Genomic DNA, 24,544 nt, shown 5'->3' with positions numbered 1-24,544 from the left:
TTCCCTAATTCTCTCTCTAAAATGCCTATATGTTTTTCCCACATAAAAAAACTGGACACTCCTGGCAGTTAGCCAGGTATACCACATTTTGAACGTAACAATCAAAGTGTCCCAAAATAGATATATGATGTTTGTTAACCGTAAAGTTGCTTCCTGTTAATAGTATATGTGGACAAGTAGAACATCTCCCATATTTAAAATTACCACACCTCCTACTATTTGGTGGATCCTTTGAAAGGGAACATCTTTCAAAAATGTCTTTCAGTGATGAATCTTTCTTGTATATAAATTTGGGCCCACACCCAAATCTTGTTCCCACATTTTTATCCAGTTGTAAAACACCCCAGTTTTTGTTTACCATCCATGTCATCCAATCAGTGTCCCTGTTAAAGGTAGTGATAAATAATAATGGAAAATTGCCCAAATTGTTTCGTGTGGTGGACGTTGTCTCATAATTGTCTGTGTTGTCATAGTTGAGAATAGGTTTATAAATACCTTTTTCTCTTTTATTTTTAATTTCATTATACAATTCCGTGCATAATTCCTTGGGATGACCTCTACTTAAGAACAATTTAATCATATAGTTTAGTTCATCCACAAAATCTCCATGATCACTGACCATCCTGGTGGCTCTCACAATTTGCCCCTTAACAATGGCCCTTTTTTGGTGACTGGGATGCCAACTATTGTACTGGAGGCACGAATTTGAAAAAATAAGTTTCCTATAAATATTAGATTTCATCCTACCATGTATTTTGTCCATGGTTATTCTCACATCTAAATATGTGATGGTGTCAGCATTATATTCATATGTAAACTTTAGAAACCATACTGTGTTATTAATGTATTTGATAAAGGCATCAAGCACCTCCGCTTCACCTTCCCAAGCAACAAATATAACGTCCAAATATTGGGTGTATAATTTTATATACTTGTTATATTCACTATCAAAAATATATTTTTGCTCCCAATAGGACATGATATAATTGATGTATATGGGAGCACATGCAGCCCCCATAGCCACGCCAGTACGTTGTTTGAAAAAGTGTCCTTCAAAATATAAGTAATTATTGTGTAATACTGCCTCCATAAGTTTGACGTATAGGTTAATTTGGTCTTGAACAAATATGCCAGTCTCCATCAACTGATATTCTAACCATGACAATCCAACGTCATGTGGAATGACCATGAATAAATTGCAAACATCAATGGTTAGAAAAATAATGTTGTTGTTAAATTTTAAGGCTTTAAGCCTCTCCAAAAAATTCCAAGAATCTTTAGTGATGTAGGGAAAAATATTCAAACCTGGTTTCATATGGTAGTCTAAATATTGACTAATGAAACAGGTTTTACTCCTTTTGCCATCTACAATAGGTCTAAATTTTACGTTATCCAAGCCTTTATGTATTTTGGGTATTCCGAAGATACCACTAACCATTGGGTAAGGATTACTCATAAAATTAAAATCCACTTCAGTTATCTCACCCTGAAACAACATGTCCTCCAACATAAGATCCAATTTCCGATGGGCAATATTAATTTCATTAATACTACTTTCTAAGTAGTTATCTTCCATAAGCATGGTCATCATAATACTAACATAATCATTGTTATCCACTATCACCACCCCATTACATTTGTCGGGCTTCATTATACGTATATTGTCACATTTTCTTAATTCGTTTAACAATGACAATTCATCATCTGCCATGTTCGTGTAAGTGTGTTTTGTAATATGTTTAAAGTGTTCCCTGATGTCAAATTCACATGCTTTTTCAAAAATAGCTATCATAGGATTCATTGGTGGATTGAATTTACTAGGTTTGGACAAAATATTCTGTTCATTAGGTACATCAGCTGCATTAAAATGCATTCTTGAATTCATTTTATGTACAAATAATTTTAAATCAATAAGGGTGTCAACCAAATTACCTTTTCTGCATGGACCAAATGTAAAGCCCTTGGAAAAAAGATTGAAATGCCCAGAATTAAATGCATAGTTAGAATAATTATATAGTTTAAAATCATGTTCGTTGTTCTCCATGATAACTGGTTGACTCAAAATGCCCACGTGTGGGTCATCAAAAATGTTTACATCTAAAATAAGGACCCCTGCGTTAGAAACATAACTCTCACTATTATCAACAAAAGTGTTAGATACCACAGAACTAGTTTGTTCTATCTGACAACATACATTCTGACTTGTATGCATACATGCACTGTGATTGTGGGTGTCCTCAAAAAAATCCACATTAATATCGGACAAACTAATATGAGTTTCTGTGTCGTCATGAAATACAAAAGTCAAATCCGGTGGGTTGCAATAAATTGCATCCATTTCACGTCCAACACAATCACTCAAGCATTCGTTATATTTACAGTTAATACCACCTATAGTGTCATGATCCCCACTTGTCTTTTGGTCAAAATTTGACACCATGTTATTGTACATTTCATCCATCACAGTGTAGGTACTTAAATTCAACAAACTCCTGTATGAATCATTAAACCCCGTTGACTCATGTGTACATTGTTCTCGATTGATCAAGGAACCAATCGGTTCAATAGTAAATGGTAAATCATTACTCAAAACTTCCATACCACCAATGTCTTTGCACAAATACCAGAAACATGATCATTGTCATGTTCCTCTAAACTACACAAATTAGGCAAACTAGAAAGTTCGAGGGTACAAACCACCTTGTCACCAATAGTATTGTTGCTTTCCTTGCCCGGTCTGTTGTCACACAAACCGGGCACAAGCCTACTTGCTTGAGCTACTAGAAAGTCAAAGTTTTTTTACCTCCATTGTCTCCAGTTTGCGTTTGGTTGGTTTTTGGTGGAATACCATACTTTTGGCCGTGCCCTCAACCGACCATACTCTCTCTCCTTGTACACTGGTTCTCTGTTTCGAATTCTTTCCGAGCGTCTGGGTCCTTCTTCTAAAGGGCTCTCACCTCTACTGGTTGAATTTTTATCCATTGTCTGCATCTCCGATGTCATCACGTCATCACTCCCTACTGGTTGATTGGTTAAATCGTCACGGTTACCATGCCTATGCTGATTTCCAATAGATTGTGGATAAACTGTGCCCGCTTCATATGCTCTAGTATCCCTTTTGATTTTTGAAAGTTTCTTGTTGTACAAAACTTGACAGCTGCAATCTACCTCATTTAAAATATTGGTATAATTGGTGTAATACTGTTCGAATAGTAAATCTTTCACAATGCCATCATTAATGCACGCAAGATCCACCAACCATGTCTCAATCTTTTTCTAATTGAACTTCACCATAATCTCCATGATAGCTAACCCAGATTTGTTGAATAGTTCGTGCAATTCAGTTAACATCTCAGAATTGTCATCTATCCCATTCAGGTATCTCCACACTCGCAAGCCCTTCAGCGTCAATCCAAGCTCTATATTCCCAGTTAAATAGCTGTTCTCTAATTGGGTTCTCCTCAATTTGAATAACTTGACTTCAAACAACTTTAGCTGTTCAGCCAAAGTCTGATTGTTATTAATCACATAATTGTCCTTAATAACAGTGTCTGTTTTGAAGCTGAATGTATTATGTTTCCAACGTTCACTGCTTTCCCCAATAGAACTCCCTTCACCTAAGTCAGGTCGCACATTGTTTGTGCCCTTATTCGGAAATGTTGTGACATTATGCACGTTAGAAATGTTCATACTAGAAGTAGATGGTGTGGCTTGAGTCAACGGCAGACCTAAACTACCGAATTCCTGTAAATTTGAACCTGAATGTTGTTTCTCCGTCAGGGATTTAATTTGAGCAGTGTGCTCCTTGAGTTGTTCGTTGATTTGTTGTAACAATTCCATAATGTCTGCTGATGAACCAACATTCTCCATCGGAAAGAAAACGGAACCAACTAAAAAACAAAACACAGTTAACCAATAACTCAATGTGAAGGACGTAGTTCAAGCACCAGAATGGAATTAATTAATATAAACCACGAACTGTAAAAAACATTGGCAACGAAATTGACCTAGGTTTCGTCCTGTCATCTGGACTTCTTCAGAATAACATTGTCTAAGTAACAACCATCCTATATATCCATACCTATTAATCAATAAAACAATTACCCAATAATGCAATTACATAAAATAAAAATAAAAACATGAATAATAAAAAATACAAAATACATAAATACCTCATACCCTAAACTAACAAATCAATATTATACTAATCGAATGATATTTAGTGCCATTGTGCTGTAACTCAGAGCAGATCTGAGTGTTGCCATTGAGATTCTTGACATAGCTATAGAATGCCTTGTGGTTGTCTTTAGAATAAGTGGCGATTTTGTTTTCATAACTAGCTTTGGAGGATTTTATGAGGGATCTCAGCTTCTTACTGAGGCTGACCAGGGAGTTCCTCCAATCATGGGATTTTACTCTTTTTTTGCAACAGTTTCTTTCTTCTGTTGTAGAGTTTGTTTATGGCAGAAGACCACCAGATTGGCTTCCTTTTTTTTGGAGGATAGCATCTTGGTTCTGTTAGGGATAGCATGATCCATGCACTCGTGTAAGTGCATAAAAAGTGCATTTGTGTAGAATTCAGCAGTCGTACCTCTATTGACCATCTGCATGGGTGTTGTGAAGTTTGCCACTTCTATCTTAAGAAGGGTGAAGTTGGCTTTGGAGAAATTTTTTACGGTTGTTTCCCTAATGGGGGGTGGGGTGGGGGCAGGATGTGGATGTCTAGGGTGATTAGCTTGTGGTCGGATCTGACCAACGAGGAATTGACCTCTGGTGTGGAACACCAATCGCCATGTTGGTGATGATCAGGTCTAGGATATTGCTGCCCCTGGTGTTGGCATGGATAAGTTGATCCAAGGCACTGGAATTTATGAATTCCAAAAAACATTGAGCAAAATAGTTGGTACATGAGTAGTTTTCCCAGTTAATAGTGTGGTACTTGAAATCAACCATTATTAAGGTGTTAGGTTGTACCCTAATATTTTCCAGTGTATAAAGAAAAGAGGAGTGGGAATCCTGGGGCATGATGGAGGGTCTGTAGCAAGCTACAATCTGGATTGCGGTCTTGCCCAGAGTTAGTTGAACTTGGATAATCTCGGATGCGTTATGCTGAGCAACTATCTTGGAGGTGTGGTTATCCTTAATGAATATGGACACACCTCCGCCTTTAGTGTTTCTGTCTGGGTTAGGTGGCCAAAAGGTGTGGTATGAATTATAGCCTGGTAATGCAGGGGTGCTCTCTGGAGCTTTGAACCAGGTCTCTGTCACTGCACGGATGTCGATGTTCTCCATTTTAAGGAGTGCCTCAAGTGAGTGCATTTTGAGGTTTAGACTTCTAGCATTGAGTAGCATTACCCTCAGATTTTGCTTGCTTGTACCTGTTACGGTGGTGAATTTGTCATTTGAACCTTGCCTAAAAAAGGCACTATAGGGGTGGCAAGAGCCTTTTCCAGTATCTGGAATCCCAAAGGCGACAGGTGCAGGCCATCTCTGGCAAAGCATCGTGGTCTATTGATCATGTCATCCAAGGCAGACAAATAATGGAGTCCCTTAGAATGACACCAGAAGCTTAGCCAGTTGTTGAAGTCAATCATTTTGTCCTTGTACTGTGGTATCATTCTTGGTGATGGCAGGATGCTACTCAGGGCTAGGGTCATACCTGCCAGGGCTACAAGATTGGAGAGCTCATCCATGTCTCTTTTCATGTAGTCCAGGGAGGTACATCTCAGGTCATTCACACCAACCTGGACAATGACAGAGTGATATTTGTACTTGTTGTGGAGTGACCTGAGTGCATGTGTTATGTGGTGGATCCTGACACCCGACAGGCAGCTGACAGTAACTTTCTCCTTGTTTAGCCTGGTAAGTGGAACATCAGTTTGCCTGACTATAGAGTCACCTATGACTAGAGTGTTGGGTACGTTATGCCTTATGGACTTTAGTTGAGTGGCACACTGAGTTTGTGGGCTATGTGTCATTTGAGTTGTGTTGGGGGTGGAGGTTGCTTGCATTTCTGCTTTGGAAGTCTCGGTTGTTTGGGCAGATTTTTATTGAGTGCCTCTGCGAATGTAGGCGTGTGTTTCATGCTTCTATGTGTGTATTTTGGTGGTGTAGGTTTTGAGGGACTATGTGAGTGTGGTGTGGTGCAAGTGTTTACCTTCTCCTCTTGACTGTCTAGTCCAGTTTTTAGTGAAGAGAGCTTTGCTTCCAGTTTGGCTATATAAGTGCATCTCTCACAGGTTGTAGTGTTGGGTGGTAGGAGGAGAGGGTTGTCTGTGTACATGAGGCAATTGCTGCATTGCCCCAAGATGCCCAGATTCATCAGGTAGACAGGAGAATGAGCTGACCTTTAGACATGCCTGGATTGGTGCTTATTTATTAAGTACTAAAAACTGTTTTCCTCTAGACAAGTGAGGAAAGTTGAGTGCTGTAGTAATTTGTAGATTATGTAGTGCTTACAACGAGTTCTGAACAAGTGCTGAGCTCAAAGAAACAGATTTGAGCGCTAAAACTAAAAAGCTGCCTAGTTGCACGGGAAAATTTGAAGAGCAGACTTTATGGCGCCAGAAATAGTTTAACCCTAGTTAAGCGGGGGGAGGGGGGGGCTCAGGAGCATACACACAGTCCTGGATACAGCAAATCTGTATCTGGACTAGATTTGTTACAGGAAAGGGGGGAAACAAGCTTAGATTTTTTTTCAGTAAAGTGGAAATGGAGAAAGCTGGAACATAAGTTAATTCAGGTTAAGAATCTGAGTTGGTTGGCCTTCACAAATATTCTTTATTAGATTGAATGAACTAATGACACTAGACTGGGAGGAGTGTCACAGATCAAATATACAGTATGGGTGGGCAACTGCAAAGCCACCAAGTATAAGAACACCACAACAATGTGGGGGGGGGGAACTATTACAGCTACTAGCTGTAGCCACTAAATGAAAGTTTTAAACAGATCAAGGAACAAGCAGACTAGAGAATGCTTTTATCTGCAAACAGACTAGACTAGAGGACAGAAACCTCAAAAAATTAAAATGCACAGAAAAACACGGATAGAGCACTCACAAACAAAAAATACAACTCTCAGTATGAAAAAGTAGTTTACAGTTAAGTAATTCAGTAAACATGCAATTAGAGTAATGAAACAGTATCTAGCAATGAAAAATACAGTTAAAACAGTATAAAACAGTACATAAATGCAGTGAAACAGTAAAATAGCTTTATAACAATGCAAAATGTAGTAGACTAACTTTATAGCACAATTATAAGCATTACAGAAGTGCAATTCAATGACATTTACCATACATGTCAAACCTCATCCTTCCTCCCATAACTTCCCTGCCTTTCCGAAATCCAATACTCACTTTGTACTTCAATCTTCCACAGTTTCAGTCATTCTTCAACTTAACTTCTTCTGGTTTCAGCCACATCTTCACTCGTTTGCAAGTAAAAGCATACAAGCACCATTTTTAGCTCTCCCTGTTTTGCTAGTGAGTTTGTACTGCTGATGAATGATCTTGGTTTTCAAGTAGAACTTGGCATTGGCAGAAAAATCATGTAGAAATAAGCAGGTGCTGATTAACTACAGAGCCCATAGCAAAAGCTGAAAGCACTCTTTTACACACTTTGTATAACGGTCCTCAATAGGAGGTGAAGTTGCTCAAATAAGGCGGGATGCAAACGGCAGTCCGATGTCATGGATTGCATCCTATCTGAACTTGAAATAATACCTTTACAGACAGTCAGGGGTCAAGCATGGTCTCACGATGCTGACATCATCATGCATGCCACTGCATATTGATGATGTTGCAGTATATGCTGGTGATGCACGATTATGTCAGCATTATCGAAAAATTGTTAATAAAGAAAAAAAATCATATTTTAAAGGGGCCACTTGGGAATTCATGGCACCCCATTATTGCAGCCTCAAAATGTGAAATTGCAAGGAATTCGGTATGGCTGAGAGGTATATTTAAAAGACTATGTATGTGTTTATGTGTGTATGAGAGAGAGAGAGAGAGAGACAAAGAACTACATCAGTGTTTAATGGACTTGATTAACCTTGTTTAAAAATGTTTAAATAAAACCATTTTGATTTTATTTTATTTTTATTATTATAGGAAATTTTCAGCTCCGTGTTGACTTGATGGATTTTGAAGATAACAAAGGTTTTGCCAAGTACAGTAGTTTCCAGCTTTTTGGTGAAGCAGATAATTACAAACTGATTTTGGGATCGTATTTAGGTGGTGACATAGGTATGTATTTTTCCTATTTTTCTGTCTGCTTCCTGTTATTTGCTAGCTTGCACAGTGAAAGGAGGAATGATGGCTTATTAGTTTTAGAACCACCATGAATCATTTATCCAAAATATGAGTTTGTATCAACTTTTCTTCAAGTATAGCATATTATATTTTTAAATTGCAGTCTTCTCTGTACAAATTTATCATAACACAAAGTAATGGATGAAACTTTTGTCTCAGACATTCCATGCAATATGGTCGTGGAACTCTACCTTTCTAAGCCACACAATGATACTGATTTATAAATTCAAGAATACTTCTGCTTAATTTATTTATTTAGTTAACATTTGTTTACTGGGAAAGTCCGACTTGGAACGAAGCCAAATTTCAGTGGAGGCCCAGGGAGAAACGCTCCAGATGCATGTGTTTATAACATGGGAGGAAACCGGCGTAAACCCACACAAATGCAGGGAAGTCATGCAGACTCCACACAGAAGGCACTTCAGCCAAGAATCGAACCGGAGAACCTCTTGATGAGAGGTGACAATGCTACCGCTGCACCACTGCGCTGTCCAAACCTGAGACTAGGTTTAAAATGGTCTGTAAAGGCAGCTAGTCAAGTACTTACCTATGAACCTATTAATAGTTCTTCTGAAACATTACTTGTAGGAAGAACAGCAACTCAGAAGCAGTATTTCTGATTTTTAAATTAGCCAATATACTGGACTGATATGACATGAATTGTACATACGGATGTGTGTGGCACATAAAAATACCTATTTGTTAGCCAGGTAGGCCCATGGGACATAAAGGCCCTTTTTAGGGGTGAATTGGAAATAATATCTAGTCAAGTGACTTGCTCAAAGAAACACAGCAGGCAGGTGAGGGCTGAGGGAATCATACCCTGCTCTACCTAAACTACAGCGCACAGCTTTAACCTACTGCACCAAATGTCACATCAATTAGATAACATTTCATATTGTCCTAGAATGGGCAATTGTTTTATACAAAGATAACATCAGAAAATGGCTTCAGAAAAATATGTATTCCAACTTAGATAACAGTAATACTGTAATGTTGTAGCATATACTGAATAACAAAACTGGAAGGTATGTCATTTCAGTGGTTAAGGTTTCTGCCATACAGTTTTAGTGTTCAGTCATAGCTTTGGCCACTTTCTGTGTGGTGTTTGCATTTTCTATCCATGTCTGTTCTTTTGGTGCTACAGTTTCTTTCTCTTCTGCAGATCAAAAACATGATGATTAATTGAATGCACTAAATTGTGTGTGTGTGTGTGTGTGTGTGTGTGTGTGTGTGTGTGTGTGTGTGTGTGTGTGTGTGTGTGTTTGTGTGTGTGTGTGTGTTAGGAGTAACCACTTGACAGGATGGGAATTACAGGGAAATAAAGGACCACTGATAGGGGTTGTGAGGCCTGAAGCTACAAGGAGAGGGCACCCTACTACTGGATATCCATTATCACCCTACAGAGGGCATCACTGCTCTTACAAAAAGTAGCCTCTGGCTTGTTCATAGAGTGCAAAGACACACACACACACACACACACACACACACATACATATATCTATTATCTATATCTATGTATCTCTCTCTCTCTCTCTCTCTCTATATATATATATATATATATATATATATATATATATATATACATACATACACATAGATATAGATATATGTGTGTGTGTGTGTGTGTGTGTGTGTGTGTGTGTCTTTGCACTGTATGAACAAACCAGAGGCTACTTTTTGATATATATATATATATATATATATATATATATATATATATATATATAGTTCCTATCACACAGTCGAACTTTTACACATTCGAACCTCATATGGTCGAGACCATAAGTTCGAATTTGTAAAAGTTCGAGTATTTCAATGGAAATCTCCATAAACGGAGTTTTCCATTTTGTTAAATGGGGTGCGATCTTGAAGTTGGTATATTTAAGTAGCGAGGGGTGGGGGGGGTGCAGGGGGGCTTGCCTCCCTGCTTAAAACAGTTTATTTTATTTTCCGTTGTTTTTTTTTTTTATGCATAGTCGAAGTTTTGTAACTTCGAACATAATGGTTCGAACATTACGTGTTCGGAGTTATAAGACTTCAACTATGTGATACAGACCTATATATATATATATATATATATATATATATATATATATATATATATATATATTATAAATCTCGCTCTCTCTTTTTATATATATATGTATATGTACGTATATGTATATATATATATATATATATATATATATATATATATATATATATACCTATTTAAATTAGTCAGACACTACTTTTGTTGACATAAAATTGATCGTTATTATGAATGCCAACACACTACTATGCATGTGCCGAGAACTAATATTGGCGCAGTCAAGACATTAAAAAAAAACAAAGAAAGTATTCATATATGCATATCTATATATATATATATATATATATATATATATATATATATATATATATATATATAATGTATATTTATTTATTTAAATTTGTTGACCGGGAGTGTCCGACTGGACGTGGGTCCATTTTCAGCGGAGGCCCGGGGAGAAAAGCTCCACAGTAAAATAAACAGACAGTAGTTACATTGGATTACATAGTGATTAACAATTTAACACAGAAATTACTTACAACATATTTACAGATGAAGAACATAGTACATCAGTAGACAACTAGAATCTTTATCTGTGAAGTACATAACAGGCATTAACAAATGTAACAATGAGAAGTTCCTGCTGTATAATAAGTACTAGGCTTATGAGCATCTGAGCTTGCTATCATCAAGGTAGTTAGTGGAGGTGAAAGAAAGGTAGTAGTTGGATGGGGTGGATGATATTAGAGTGGGAGTTGCAAGGGCATAGCCAGCATGTTTTAGGTGCTTTTAATAAAGTTTTGAAGTTGGTGCATGATGGTACGGAGGTAATTGTGGGTGGGAGTGAGTTCCATAATTTGGCTATGGCGCAAGAGAATAGTGCTTCACCAGCAGAGTTATTGGCTTTAGTGATCTGCAAGTGATTTTTTGTTGCTGGATCTTAGTGGTCTGGTATATATAATATGTATGATGTGAAGTTGCCCTATCTCGTCTTCATTCTATATTGATGGGGTCAGAAATGATCCTCGGTTCCGACTCGGCCGCTTACTAAAGCTCAAGGTCTCAGACTAGCTCGTGGCTCCATTCCAATCCCTTGATGCTGCAGTGTCTTCCTCAGATCTTGTTTGCCGCTGAAACAGATCAGATCTCTGAACTAGCTCTGGCTGAGTAGAAACTTGTTTTTTCTTCTTGATAACTTTACTAGTTAGCTGTAAAGGCTAAATTTCCTTCTTTAATATAATGTTTTTGAGAATTCTTAGAGTAGTATATTAGATTAGTTTATTAGATTAGTTAATTAGTGTGCGGTGTGTGTGTTGCTTCAGGCTGTTGTATTTAGGCCTTATCTTTATAACTGAGTTGATATTCTTGACTAGCTTTTGTTTACTACAAATAGTTATATTCCAAAAATAAGGAAGTTTAGTTAAATAATCTGTATAGACTAAATTTAAATTTTTCTAGTTCTCTATAAGCGTGTTTTTGAGGGCTGTTGTATGTAAGCCTTATATAATCCCTATCCCCTAAATTCCTGTTTGCAGTGTTGTCAGACATAAAGGTTTAGTCAGAATAATTGTTCTTTTCTCTATATTTAAAAGTGATTGCTGGTAACTGGTTTTATCGTTACCTAAAAATATTATTCAATCATTCTGAGTGTGTTCTTTCTATCTTTAAGGCTCGCTTAAATTAGAAAGCTTTTGCTTGAATCACGTTTAAGTTAGAGGGAGTCCTTCAGTGTGTGTGTGTGTGTGTGTGTGTGTGTGTGTGTGTGTGTGTGTGTGTGTGTGTGTGTGTGTGTGTGTATGTGTGTGTGTGTGTGAGTGTGTGTGTGTGTGTGTGTGTGTGTTACTAAATTGCATGATGTCAAAACGAAGAGAGGTGAAACCATCTGGCGCTTGCCAAATTGTTGTCGAAACTGAATCAAGTGAGTTCAGAACCGACGGTGCCTGTTTTCTTATCTCCCATTCCTCCTTGGAGCTGGAATGCTTGGCACCAACAGTGATAGAACCGATGAAGCCGGGAACTGTTATAGCTTCTTTGGCTTTGATCACTCTGACTACCTTGGAGTCTTCTGAGGTACCTAGGAGCCGACACTCACCGGTCGGGTATGGGGGGGGGGGTAGTCAGGCCGAGACTCTTTTGGCTCTGACTTTACCACTTGGTGCCTTGGCTTGGGTGAGCTTGGCTCCTACCTCAGCTTTGGAGCCATCCCCTATGGTACTGGTGGGATCCTCGGATTCCTCGGAACAGGGGATTGCCACAGACCATGGAATGTGGGGCTTCGCAGCCATGAGGAGAGCCCTGTCCCCATGGACATCATCACTGCTGGAACCAAGTGCTCCATCCCAGAAAGCACTAGTATCTACCTCTACACATTCGATCCCCCAACAGCGGAGAGACCCTAAGCCTCAGGACACCCCATTGGGTGAGACGCTATCTTCCAAACCCTCTCTGGAATGTCCCACCAAAGAGGTTCCCCGGAAGAAGTCATGTAAGAGGAAGCATGTAGACTCCCAGGATGAGTCAATCACATTGGACACGAACCTCGAGTAGTCGAAAGGGTCCCCACGGTCACCCTCAAGATGTATCCTTTACGGACATCTTGGAAATCCTTAAAGAGAGAAGTGGCTGGAAGCCCATTACCTCTTCTGATGAGGAGTCCATGTACCTGAAGGCTTTTGGGTCTCAACCTTCAGCCACCTTGGTGTCCCCACCTTTTGACGAACTAATGGACTTAGTTTGTCGAAAGGTGTGGGAGTCTCCAGATACAGTAGAGCCTTTCCATCAGAGGCCTAACAAATTTATCACCTCCCCAGATGACAAAAACCTTCTTAACCAAAGGACTCTCTGTAGATGCTATGGTGGTGGCAGCGGCCACAAAGAAGGAGCTATCTGAGAGTTCCACATCTGTCCATCCTCCAAAGAAGGAGTCACGGATGATGGACAGGTACAGAAAGAGCATATTTTCTTCAGCGGCCTTCACCCTAAGGTCGCTGAATTACCTTACACATTTTACAAGTCTTCAGAGAGATCTCCTAAAAGAGCTTGGAGATACTCTACAGGATACAGTAGCTGCAGGGGTAGCAGATAAGGTATCTTCCCAGCTTTCCACCCTTAATTCAGTGGTTAACTCATCATTAAGGCTCATTTTTTATGCAGCCGATGTAGCAAGTAGGTCAGAGGGTTCTGGAATTGCCCTTAGGAGACATTCCTGGATGCGCTTGTGCAATTTTGTGGAACCTTTCAAGTCATCCTTTGTCAATACCCCATTTGATGGCTCAGCCTTCTTCAGGCCTAAAGTCAAGGAAACGCTTACCCAGTGTGAACAAGAAGGAAAGACTCTCTCTGCCGTCTGAGTCTGTTTTTCCACACCTTCTAGACCCTATACCAAGGGTTAAAAAGGTAGAAAAATGTGGGTCCGTAAAACTCAGAGGGCCTTTCAGGATACACAAGGTGAACATTCCATCAGGGGCAGAGGAGACTGTAATAATGGAAGACACCACCCACGGGGCAGAGGAGGTCTGCAGAATCAGGACGACCAAGGATCCTTCTTTGGCAAGCCCTATCAGCACTCCTGAGATGAGGCCTGACTGTCCCTCTCTGGAGGCAGTCACAGGATGCTTATCTTTGCACCCACAAGCCTGGCTGAACATAACAAAAGACAACTGGATGCTAAGTATCATATCCAGAGGTTACACAATCCCCTTTTCCATGCCACCTCCAAAGATAAAGAAAATCCCGGATGCTTCACCCAGTCACAGGGAACAAGCAACATTAGAAGTTCAAAAGTTGCTTCAAAAAAGAGTCCACCAATCAGTCTCCACAGACCAGATAGGATCTGGAACTTACTCAAGGTTCTTTTTAGTTCCAAAAAAGACAGGGGACTGGAGACCCATACTGGATCTCAGCAGATTAAACAAATCAGTAAAAAAGACAAAGTTCCAGATGGTCACACTACAGTCAATTCTTCCCTTTTTAGGGAAAGACAATTGTATGTGCTCGATAGACCTCCAGGATGAGTACTACCATATAAAAATGGACAGGCCATGCAGAAATCATCTGTACTTTCGGCTGTGAACCAGTCATTTCCAATTTCAAGATCTGCCCTTTGATCTCACTACAGCCCCCAGAGTGTTCACCAAATATATGGCAGTAGTTACGGCTCACCTGAGGCATCTAGGATTCAGAGTGTTTCCTTATCTAGATGACTGGCTCTTAACTGCCACCACCAAGCACCTACTGATTCAGGCAAGAGACACTACCCTGAAGCTATATGCTCAGCTAGGGATTTCAGTAAACTACAAAAAAATCTGCCTTATTGCCATCACAACTTATCATCTTTATAGGCATAGAAATAGATAGAAAAAGCATGATAGTCATGTTGCCATCAGACAGAGTTCAGAATCTTCATATCCAAATCCAGGACCTCCTCTCCAAGACCAACGCTCAGGCAATGACAGTCCTAAATGTATTGACCACAATGACAGCAGCAATAATGGTAATTCCCCTAGCGAAATTACACATGAAAATCCTCCAGTCGATGCTATTCACTCAATGGTCCATGCATGAGCTACCTATATCCCATTTCATAACTCTGACGGAAACATGCAGGAAAGACCTTTGTTGGTGGCTTCACTCTGACTAGGTAACAATGGGTCGATCCATCTCTCCCCCTATCCTGTTAGCCACAGTGACAACGGATGCTTCCCAGATAGGGTGGGGGGGCATTATCATGGAAGAACAGCCCAGGGCAATTGGCAAGACCACGAGGCTCACTTGCATATCAATGTACTAGAGATGAGAGCAGAGCTGATGGCATTGCAAGCATTCCAGGACTCTCTTCTGATTGGTACAATAGCAATACAAACTGACAATATGTCAGTAGTGTGGTACATAAACAAACAAGGAGGAACCAGATCCTACCCACTCTGTCAAGTGGCCCTGAGAGTATGGCAGTGGGCAGTGTCCTCCCAGCATTTTCTAATAGCAAAGCACATCCCAGGGAAATCCAACATGATAGTGGCCAAACTAAGCAGAGCCATTCTGATGCCACATGAGTGGTCCCTGAAGAAAGAAGTAGCAGAAAAGATATTTCACAGATGGGCTCAGCCTTGCTGCGATCTATTCACCACAGCCACAAATGCAAAAATGCAGCAGCTACTTTGCCCTGATCCCCCGTCTAGGGGAGTCCTCCAAGGATGCACTAGCACATGATTGACCCCCGGGACTCTTTTATGCATTTCCTCCCTTTCCTCTAATACCCAAGGTTCTTCAGAAAGCCATCAAGCTGGGAAGAACCTTCATTCTAATAGCCCCATTCTGGCCTCGTCAGATATGGTTCCCCTTCTTGAAACCTCATCTTCTGGAAGAGCCTTGGATTCTGGACTCAGTACCAGACCTCCTGACACACTCGTCAGGGACTCTTCATCCATCTCTTCACTCAGAAACATTGACAGCATGGCTGCTCCAATTCCCAGTATAGCCAGGCTACACAATTTCACTCCAGAAGTCCTGCACATATTAATTTCTTTTCATAAGGTTTCTACGAGAAAACTGTACCACAGCAAATGGAAAAGTTTCTCAATTTGGGTTTCACAACACTTCATTGACCCTTATTCAGCACCCTTAGCTTTCATTCTGGAATTTCTGGCTAAGCTTTTTAATGAGGGAGTGGCTACAGCAACTATTCGAGTTCAACTGACAGCAATATCCAATTTTCATATTGGGAATGAAGGTATGAATATCATGTCTCATAAACTGAGAAAAGCCTTCCTGAGAGGCACCAATTTGCTAAGACCACCCATAAGGCCGCCTCTTTCACCACGGAATCTTAATTTTGTTCTTTCCCGCATAATTTTACCACCTTTTAAACCAGCATCATCTTGCAGCTTGAACTTTTTATCCTGGAAAACTGTTTTTCTGGTAGCAATCACATCAGCTAGAAGGGTTTCAGAGTTACAAGCTTTGACAAACAAACCTCCATACATGGTATTCCATAGCAATAGGGTTTCATTACGCACAAGCCCTTCCTTTTTACCAAAAGTATGTTCAGAATTCAGTCTGAATCAATCTATAGATCTACCAGTTTTCTTCCCCAAATATGGCAATAAGGCAGAATACATGCTTCACCAGCTTGATGTGCATAGACAGTTATGCTTCTATTTGCATAGAATAAAACCACATAGAAAATCTGATCAACTTTGTCTCTTTTTCAGAAAACAAAAAAGGTTCAGCAGTGACAAAAACAACGTTATCCAGATGGTTGCCAGAATGTATTTCATTTATTTACCAGTCAGCAGACAAACAGTTGTTAAATAAAGCTAAGGTACATTCTACCAGATCTGTATCAACCTCTTAGGCCTTTAAAGCGAGGTTACCAATTCATACCATCTGTGCTGCAGCAATGTGGGCAAGACCTCACACCTCTATCACTCATTACAAAGTAGACTGGGCCTCCAGGGACAGGGCCTCTTTTGGTTCTGCTGTACTGAAGAATATTCTCCCATGAGCCACCCAGGAAAGATGGTGCTAGGGACACTGTCCCATCAGTATAGAATGAAGACGAGATAGGACAACTTCACATAAAGCAGTTATGTACTCACCATAATGTTCCATTTGAGTTGTCCATCATATCTTCATTCTTACGTCCCTCCCTCCAACTCCCTGCCTTGTTAACTCCTGGAAGATCTAGGAAGACCTACTGTCCCTTGTAAACTTTGATCCTTGTCCGGGTTTGTGTATATTGTACATATGTATATCTATAGGTAGTGTTTAGAAAGAGACATAAATTTCATCAACAAACAAGATCTGAGGAAAGCACTGCAGCATCATGGGATAGGGATGGAGCCACAAGCTAGTTTGAGATCTTGAGCTTTAGTAAGCGGCTGAGTTGGAACCGAGAATCGGTTCTGAACCCATCAGTATAGAATGAAGGTGAGATGGACAACTCACATGGAACGTTATGGTGAATAACTTCTTTTATATATATATATATATATATATATATATATATATATATATATATATATCTATATAGAGTCTACTTTAGATCGCTGAAAACTTAAAATCTCAAGCGCTCACATGAGTACAGTGGAGATCGGGATATTTGCCCTTTCTTCACTGTAGTGCGATCTCGGAGTTGGAATATATATTTAGTGGGGGTGTGGGGGGCGTTTCCTCCCACAATAGTGATTTTGAATACCTGCATATTCGCTCATGTGAGCGCTCGAGATTTTAAGTTTCCAGCTATATAATATAGACCATACATATATATATAATATATATATATATATATATATATATATATATATATATATATATATATATATTATATATATATATATATATATATAATATGCATGTTTATAAATTCTCTCTCTCTGTGTATATATATCTAAGTGGTAGCACTTGCAGCAGTACGACAGCTAATTTAGTGAAATGCAACAATATTTTTTTTTTATTTACTAATTGTTGACCAGGTAAGTCTTATAAGGCCAGTGTCCTGTTTTTCAGGACAGACCCAAAATGGTATTCACACTCAATAGGGGAAACTTGGTCAGGGCACTGGGGAATTTCACCTACATGTAGGAGTCTTTCCTGTAAGCTATTGCAGTGGTTGCTGGGGGAAAAATTTGCACTAAGTGTAACACTGGTGGCGAATGACAAGGGAATTTTTTCTGCCATTGTGAGTCTAGAGGGAAAAAAAAGATGTATGGAGAAAGATAATATTTTTGAGAAAAATGTTTTGCTCAGTGGAGATTTGGATGTACTGGATGAAGAGATGGAGGAATTGTAGCAGGTTACAGTGTCAAGAGGTCCTGTCAGTCAGAGTGGATATTAAGTAGTTGTTAAAACTAATTTAGAAAGAGGATCCAGGCAAGGCCTCATCCCTGTCATGGGGCGAGGTTGCTGATAAGATTTTTTCAGACATCAAAAGAGAAGAGGAAAGTGCTGGAGGGGATGCTCAGCACGATGAAGGGAACTTGCAATTAACATGTAGAGCAAGGACTTATACTGGAGCTGCTGTGTCTAGTATAAAGAAGTGAAATCAAGTGGCTGTTTTGTGAAAAGGTTACCATATCCTGTGCTAAGAATTACTTCAATAAAATGTGCTGTAATTGATATTTGACTTTATATTGACTTTATATGGGACAAGATGATTATCCTTATTCAGACATACATTCCTGTAATTATCTCAGCAAAGAAACATTTTATGATGTGACATTTGAAACTCTGGAACTGATGCAAAATGTCTTGATATGTATGGAAAAAGGAACGGATATTCATTGAATAATTGTGTATTTTCAGGACAAAGACTGAATATATATAAAAACATATTTACAGTTTAGAACTGATGAAGCTATAGAAAATTATACTGTTATTTTTACAGCAGCTATGAAAAGAGGTGAAAATTGTAAAAAATAAAAATATGAAAGAACTGCATGGAATGAAAGTTGGGGATGTGAAGTAGGTTTGAAAACTGAAAATAAAAAGTTAATTTACCTAGTATAGTTTTTGTTTCAGGTTGCAGGGTATTTTAAGATATTGATGGCAATCTAAAGTTTATTTTTATGGGGGCATGTCTCACTTATTTAAAGACTGTAATAAAAGACATTGCCAGCAGTGTGGGGGGAAAGGAACATTCCTTGCAGTCTTGTAAAATAGGGTGTAGACAAAGAAAGGCACTATTGATTTGACTGTGAGGAAGGAGAGGCCATGATGGTTCAAAATAAGGAAGGGAAAGGGGAGATTATGTATGACAGAGTTGATGGTATGGGAGAAGAGGTGAAAGACAGTAATGCTGAAGTGGAAGAGGAAGTTACCAAAGAGTGTCTAGAAGATGTACAGATAGGAATGCAAGTGATACCTTAGAGTAAGTGTGATTTTTGGGAAGTTTTTAATAAATCTTGGGATGAGGAGTAGATAGCATTTTAAAAATGTAAGAAGGAGTATGTAGATGTTGAAAAAGAAATTAGAAGGGTATATAGAGAGGAATATGGTCAGATTTTAGCAAGTATGGCTGGTTTGATACAAGACAATAATGTATTGTTTTGTGGAAAAGAAAATGGATTTGCATGAGGAAAATAAGCACAGGTTGTTAAAAGGTAGTAATGTTATTTAACTCATTCACTCCAATGGAGCTCAGGAAGTTTGCATTGTAACTTCCAATGGGCGGAGCCTAAGCCTTTTGACAGAATCAAATTATGTCCTCACATTTCAGACAAATGTTCATACCTCTGGAACCATAGGGGTTATGAAAGAAGTATAAATGGCAAACTCTTCAGCACAAACTATTTTTGTAGTGGTAGTATTCTTTAGGTTCTGGGTCTTAAAATTAATTTTATAAGTCACAGTAAACACAGTAACTATTACATTTATAATATTTTGTAAACAACTTACAATATCTCAGCAACCACTGAAGTTACACGCATACTGTCAGCAGCATTTTATTCATCTAGCTGAGAGATTTCATATGAGGCTAAGGAGTTCCGTCTGTGTTACTTGGTTGTTTAGTTATTTAGAAAAATGTGAAAATTATGTCTATATAAATTAATATCATAAAAACAACAGTTAATATATATTTACCTGTACTAGACAGAGGTTCATAGGTTCATAGGTTCATACTAGGCTATCTGCCCTGGGGCAATTATAAGACTAGCCCGATTCTGTATGGCTTACGCCACCCCTTGATTTGAGTATACTGTGCCCTTTTTAAGGTTTAGTTTACTGTGCCTCTGTCTAATAGTGACACGGGAGTAATCCCTGGGACAAACCTACGATCCCCCATCCACCTATCGAGATTCTTCTTGAAGAGATTCAGTGAGGTGCTCTGCCTCACATGAACTGGAATTCTATTCCAGAGCGAAGGGAGCCTCTGGGTTATGAACCTGTCCCTCCAGCAAGTTCTATTTATTTTAGTGCTGAGGTTCAAGTCCCTCGAGTGTGTGGCTCTAAGGGATTTAGATTTACTGAGGTGGAGCATGTCCATTAATTCTGGATTTGACATAGCTTTGTATGTCAGGCATAGATCGCCTCAAAGTAGGCGGTATGCAACTGAGTAGAGCTGGAGTTTTTTTAACCGAGCAGCATATTGCATCTGTTTGAGACCCTTGATCCTCTTGGTGAGATACTTTTGGGGTCTTTCTAATTGCTGCAGGTGTCGGGTAAGGTACATCCCAAAAGGGGCATTGTATTCCATGATGGGCCTGATGAGGGATAAATAAAGGGGCACGATTACCTCTCTTGATCTAAATGTGAAACCCTTCGTGATGAGGTGGGCTATGTAGAAGGTCTTTCTAACCACTTTGGCAATGTGGTTTTCAAAGGAGAGATTGCTATCAACTTGGGTCCCCAGATCCCTAATAACTTTCTCTGTACTTAATGGGTTTCCACCTATGTGGTAATTTGTGGGCACATTGTTTTTGCCAAAGGGTATGACTATACATTTTTTGGCATTTAGCTTTAAACCATGGCGCTGGCACCAGTTATCTGTCTCTGTGAGACCTTTTTGAAGGATGTTTGTGTCAGCTGGAGAGTTGATTATGGCTCCCAGTTTGCAGTCATCTGCGAACTTGGTGAGCCATAGTCCTCCCATGTTTGCCTGTACCTCGGAAAAGTATATACCGAACAAGAGTGGTCCCAGGACAGAACCCTGTGGGACGCCACTTGTGACCGGTTTCAAGTCTGACATGGCTCCAGCAACTCTCACTCTGTGGGTTCTGTCTTTGAGCCAGTTAACGACCCATCTTGTGACATAGGGGTTTATATTTAAGCTGGATAGCTTATCTATGATGCCCGAGTGGGGTATTGTGTCAAATGCCTTTGCAAGGTCCAGATAGGCTGTGTGGACTACCTTCCCTTCATCTATGGCTTTGGTGACTGTTTTGAAGAAGTCAACCAGGTTCAAAAGGCAGGATCTGCCCTTGACAAAGCCGAACTGGGTAGGATCTAGTGTCTGTAGGTCCCCAATGTCTTTGTTTATGAGCTCCATGATGATCCTCTCCATAGCCTTGCAGACTAAGCTAGTCAGGCTTATGGGGCGATAGTTTCCAGGGTCCGTAGAGGCTCCACCTTTGTGGAGTGGGACCACTGTTGCTGTACGCCATTCTGTGGGCACATATCCTGTAGTGAGGCTGAGATTGTATAGCTGTTTTATTTGAGGGATTAGTTCCTCTTGGAGTTCATGTAGGATGCACCCTGGGACGTCATCTGGTCCCATGGAAGCAGTGTTTTTTGCTTTGGAGAGGGCAGTCTTCACCTGAGCATCAGAGATGTTTGGGAGGCAGCCCACTGCAGGGATAGATACTTGCTCTTTTGTGGGGGGGGGGTGGAGAAGTTTGCACTGAACCTGTCTGCCAGGATATTGGCGATGTCTGTGGGTTCAGTGTATTTTTTGTCATTTAGAATCAACTCAGAACAAGTCTGGGAGTTGCATCCCAGGTTTCTAACATAACTGAAAAAAGCCTTATGATTGTCTTTGGTGTCCTGTGCAATTTTTCTCTCGAAGCTGGCCTTGGAGGATTTTATGAGGCATCGTAATTTTTTGCTAGTACTGATCAGAGATGCCTTCCCTATTAGGGATTTTGCTCTATCATGTAGTAGCTTCCTCCTTCTGTTGTACAGTTTATTTATGGCAGGGGTCCACCAGACTGGACGCCTGCCTTTGGATGATTGGGTCTTGGTTTTGTTTGGGATAGCATGATCCATGCATTCCTGGAGATGTCCATAGAATGCGTTTATATAGGATTCTGCAGTTTGGGCCGTAGTTTCCACTGGCCCTGGGGCCTTAAAGGATTCCACTTCGGTTTTGAGAAGTGAGAAGTTCGCTTTTGAGAAGTTTTTCACTGTGGTTTTCTGGGCTGGGAGTGGGGTCGGGATGTGGACATCCAGTGAAATTAATTTATGGTCTGATCTTACCAATGAGGGATATACTTCTGGTGTGGAGCATAGAGTCCCCATGTTGGTAATGATCAGGTCTAGTATGTTGTCCCCTCTTGTGGGAGTGGTGACTAGTTATTCCATAGCATTTGAGTTTATAATTTCCAGGAACCTTTGGGCTAAGGTGCTGGGGCTTGAGTAGTGCTCCCAGTCAATGTTTGGGTAGTTGAAGTCGCCCAATATAATGGTGTTCGGAGAGATCTTCATGTTCTCCAATGTTTTCAGGAAAGCCGAGTGGGATTCCTGACTTTGAGAGGGTGGTCTGTAGGATGCTATAAACTGAAAAGCAGTCTTGCCCACTGTTAGTTGCACATGGATGGTCTCCGATACTTTGTGCAATGCCACTAACCTGGAGGTGTGGATATCCTTGATAAATATGGAAACTCCCCTCCTTTTGTGGTTCGGTCCGGGTTTTGGGGCGAAAAGCATGATATGAGGTATAGCCTGGTAGTGCTGGGGTGCTCTTTGGAGCCTTGAACCAGGTTTCTGTCACTGCACAGATATCGATGTTCTCCATACTGAGGAGAGCTTGAGTGCATGCATCTTGAGGTTAAGACTTCTGGCGTTTATCAGCATTACCCTTAGTTTCTTGTTCCTTGTGTTGTCTATGGAGGTGGGTTTAACTTTTGAGCCTTGCCTAAAAAGGCACTATGGGGTGGCAAGAGCCTTTGCCAATATCCAAAAGCCCAGTGGTGACAGGTGCAAGCCATCCCTAGCGAAGCAACGTGGCTTGTCGAGCATGTCATCCCAGGCTGACAGACACTGGATCCCCTTTGAATGACACCAAAATTTTAGCCAATTGTTAAAATTGATCATTTTGTCTTTGTACTGTGGCATCATTCTAGGTGAGGGTAAGATGCTGCTCAAGGTCAGGGTCATATCAGCCTGGGCTACATGATCAGAGAGCTCCTCTATGTCTCTTTTCATGTAGTCCAGGGAGGTACGTCTCAGGTCATTCACACCAGCATGTACAATGACTGTGTCATATTTGTATTTGCTTTGGAGTGACATGAGTGCTTGCGTTATGTGGCGGATCCTAGCACCCGACAGGCAGCTCACCGTGACCTTCTCTTTATTCAGCCTGGTGAGCGGGATGTCAGTGTGTCTGACAATAGAGTCACCTATTACAAGAGTATCAGGTGTGTTATTCAGCCTTAAGGGCTGTGGCTGCTTGGCACACTGACTTTGTGGGTTATGTGTTGTGTGTGTTTTGTTTTGAGGTAGCGTTTGCTTGGATGTCTGCTTTGGAGGTCTCTGTTGCTTAGGTAGATTTTTATTTAGAGCCTCCGAGTATGTTTTTGTGTATTTATGTGTTTTGTTCACTGATGTGGTGGGACTATGTGATACTGGAATTGTGTTGTGTGAGGTTACCTTCTCCTCCTGACTGAGTTGAGTTTGCCATTATGTAAGCTTTACAATTACATATTTTAAAATCTTGTATATAGCATGGTTTTGGAATTATTGATGCATATATGAACAAACAATATTTGATGCCTAGAGGCATCATTTGGAGTAAACTGCAGATGGGGTTCCTATTAGAACGACGAAAATGCATTTTGTCGAATATGTTTTCGTCAACATATATAGAGCGAACAGGCAAAACAGTGAAGCGGCTGTTCAGTGAATTCTTTCCCTGGGAAAGAAGTCGCTTGACCGCTTCGTTGCTTTGCCGTGTTCTGCAGTGTAGTGTGGTCCCTTGTCCGGTATATCTCCCGAGCATGAATGTGCAAGAGTTACTGACCTTAGGGTTAGGGTGCTGGTTAAGGTAAGTGCATATGTATGAAAGTGTTTACTGTTTTTTATTTTGCGTTAGATGTATGGTTGAGTTACGTGTGTATGTGTTTTCAGCTGTTTACTTTTGTTTTGGGGGGGGGTAGAATTAGGGTTAAGGTAAGTGTGTATGTGTTTGGAACTGTTTATGTAAATGTGAAAGAGTTACTGACCTTAAGGTTAGGGTACGGGTTAAGGTAAGTGCATATGTTTTAAAATGTTTACTGTTTTTTTTTTTCCATTAGATGTATGGCTGGGTTACGTGCATATGTGTATTTAGTTGTTTACTGTTTTTTTGGGCGGGGGTACAATTAATGTTAGGGTACGTGTGTATGTGTTTGGAAGTGTTTAATGTTTCATTAGGAAAGAAATCGCTATTCTGTGGTTTCAACATTTTCAGCTTTCGCTGAAAATGTGTCGATGAAACATTGTTCGCTGTTTTCAGCATTTGATGTTTCAATATAGACCCCTGCAGATGCACCTGGAGGCGT

At 40.1% G+C, this 24,544-nt stretch overlaps 1 protein-coding gene across 1 annotated transcript in view; it reads left to right on the top strand.

Moving 5' to 3' along the window:
* Nucleotides 1–24,544, top strand: part of LOC122812068 (ficolin-2-like) — a 228,680-nt gene that overhangs the window by 136,750 nt on the left and 67,386 nt on the right. The window contains exon 7 of the mRNA XM_044084335.1: nucleotides 8,117–8,251. Within this exon, the coding sequence (XP_043940270.1) occupies nucleotides 8,117–8,251 (135 nt within the window). The remainder of the gene's footprint in view (nucleotides 1–8,116; nucleotides 8,252–24,544) is intronic.

Source organism: Protopterus annectens, chromosome 1.part1 (assembly GCF_019279795.1).
Source record: "Protopterus annectens isolate FY-2018-M chromosome 1.part1, PAN1.0, whole genome shotgun sequence".
NCBI lineage: Eukaryota > Metazoa > Chordata > Ceratodontiformes > Protopteridae > Protopterus > Protopterus annectens.
Note: the sequence above shows the minus strand (reverse complement) of the source record. Positions and strands in the feature narration are given on the sequence as shown.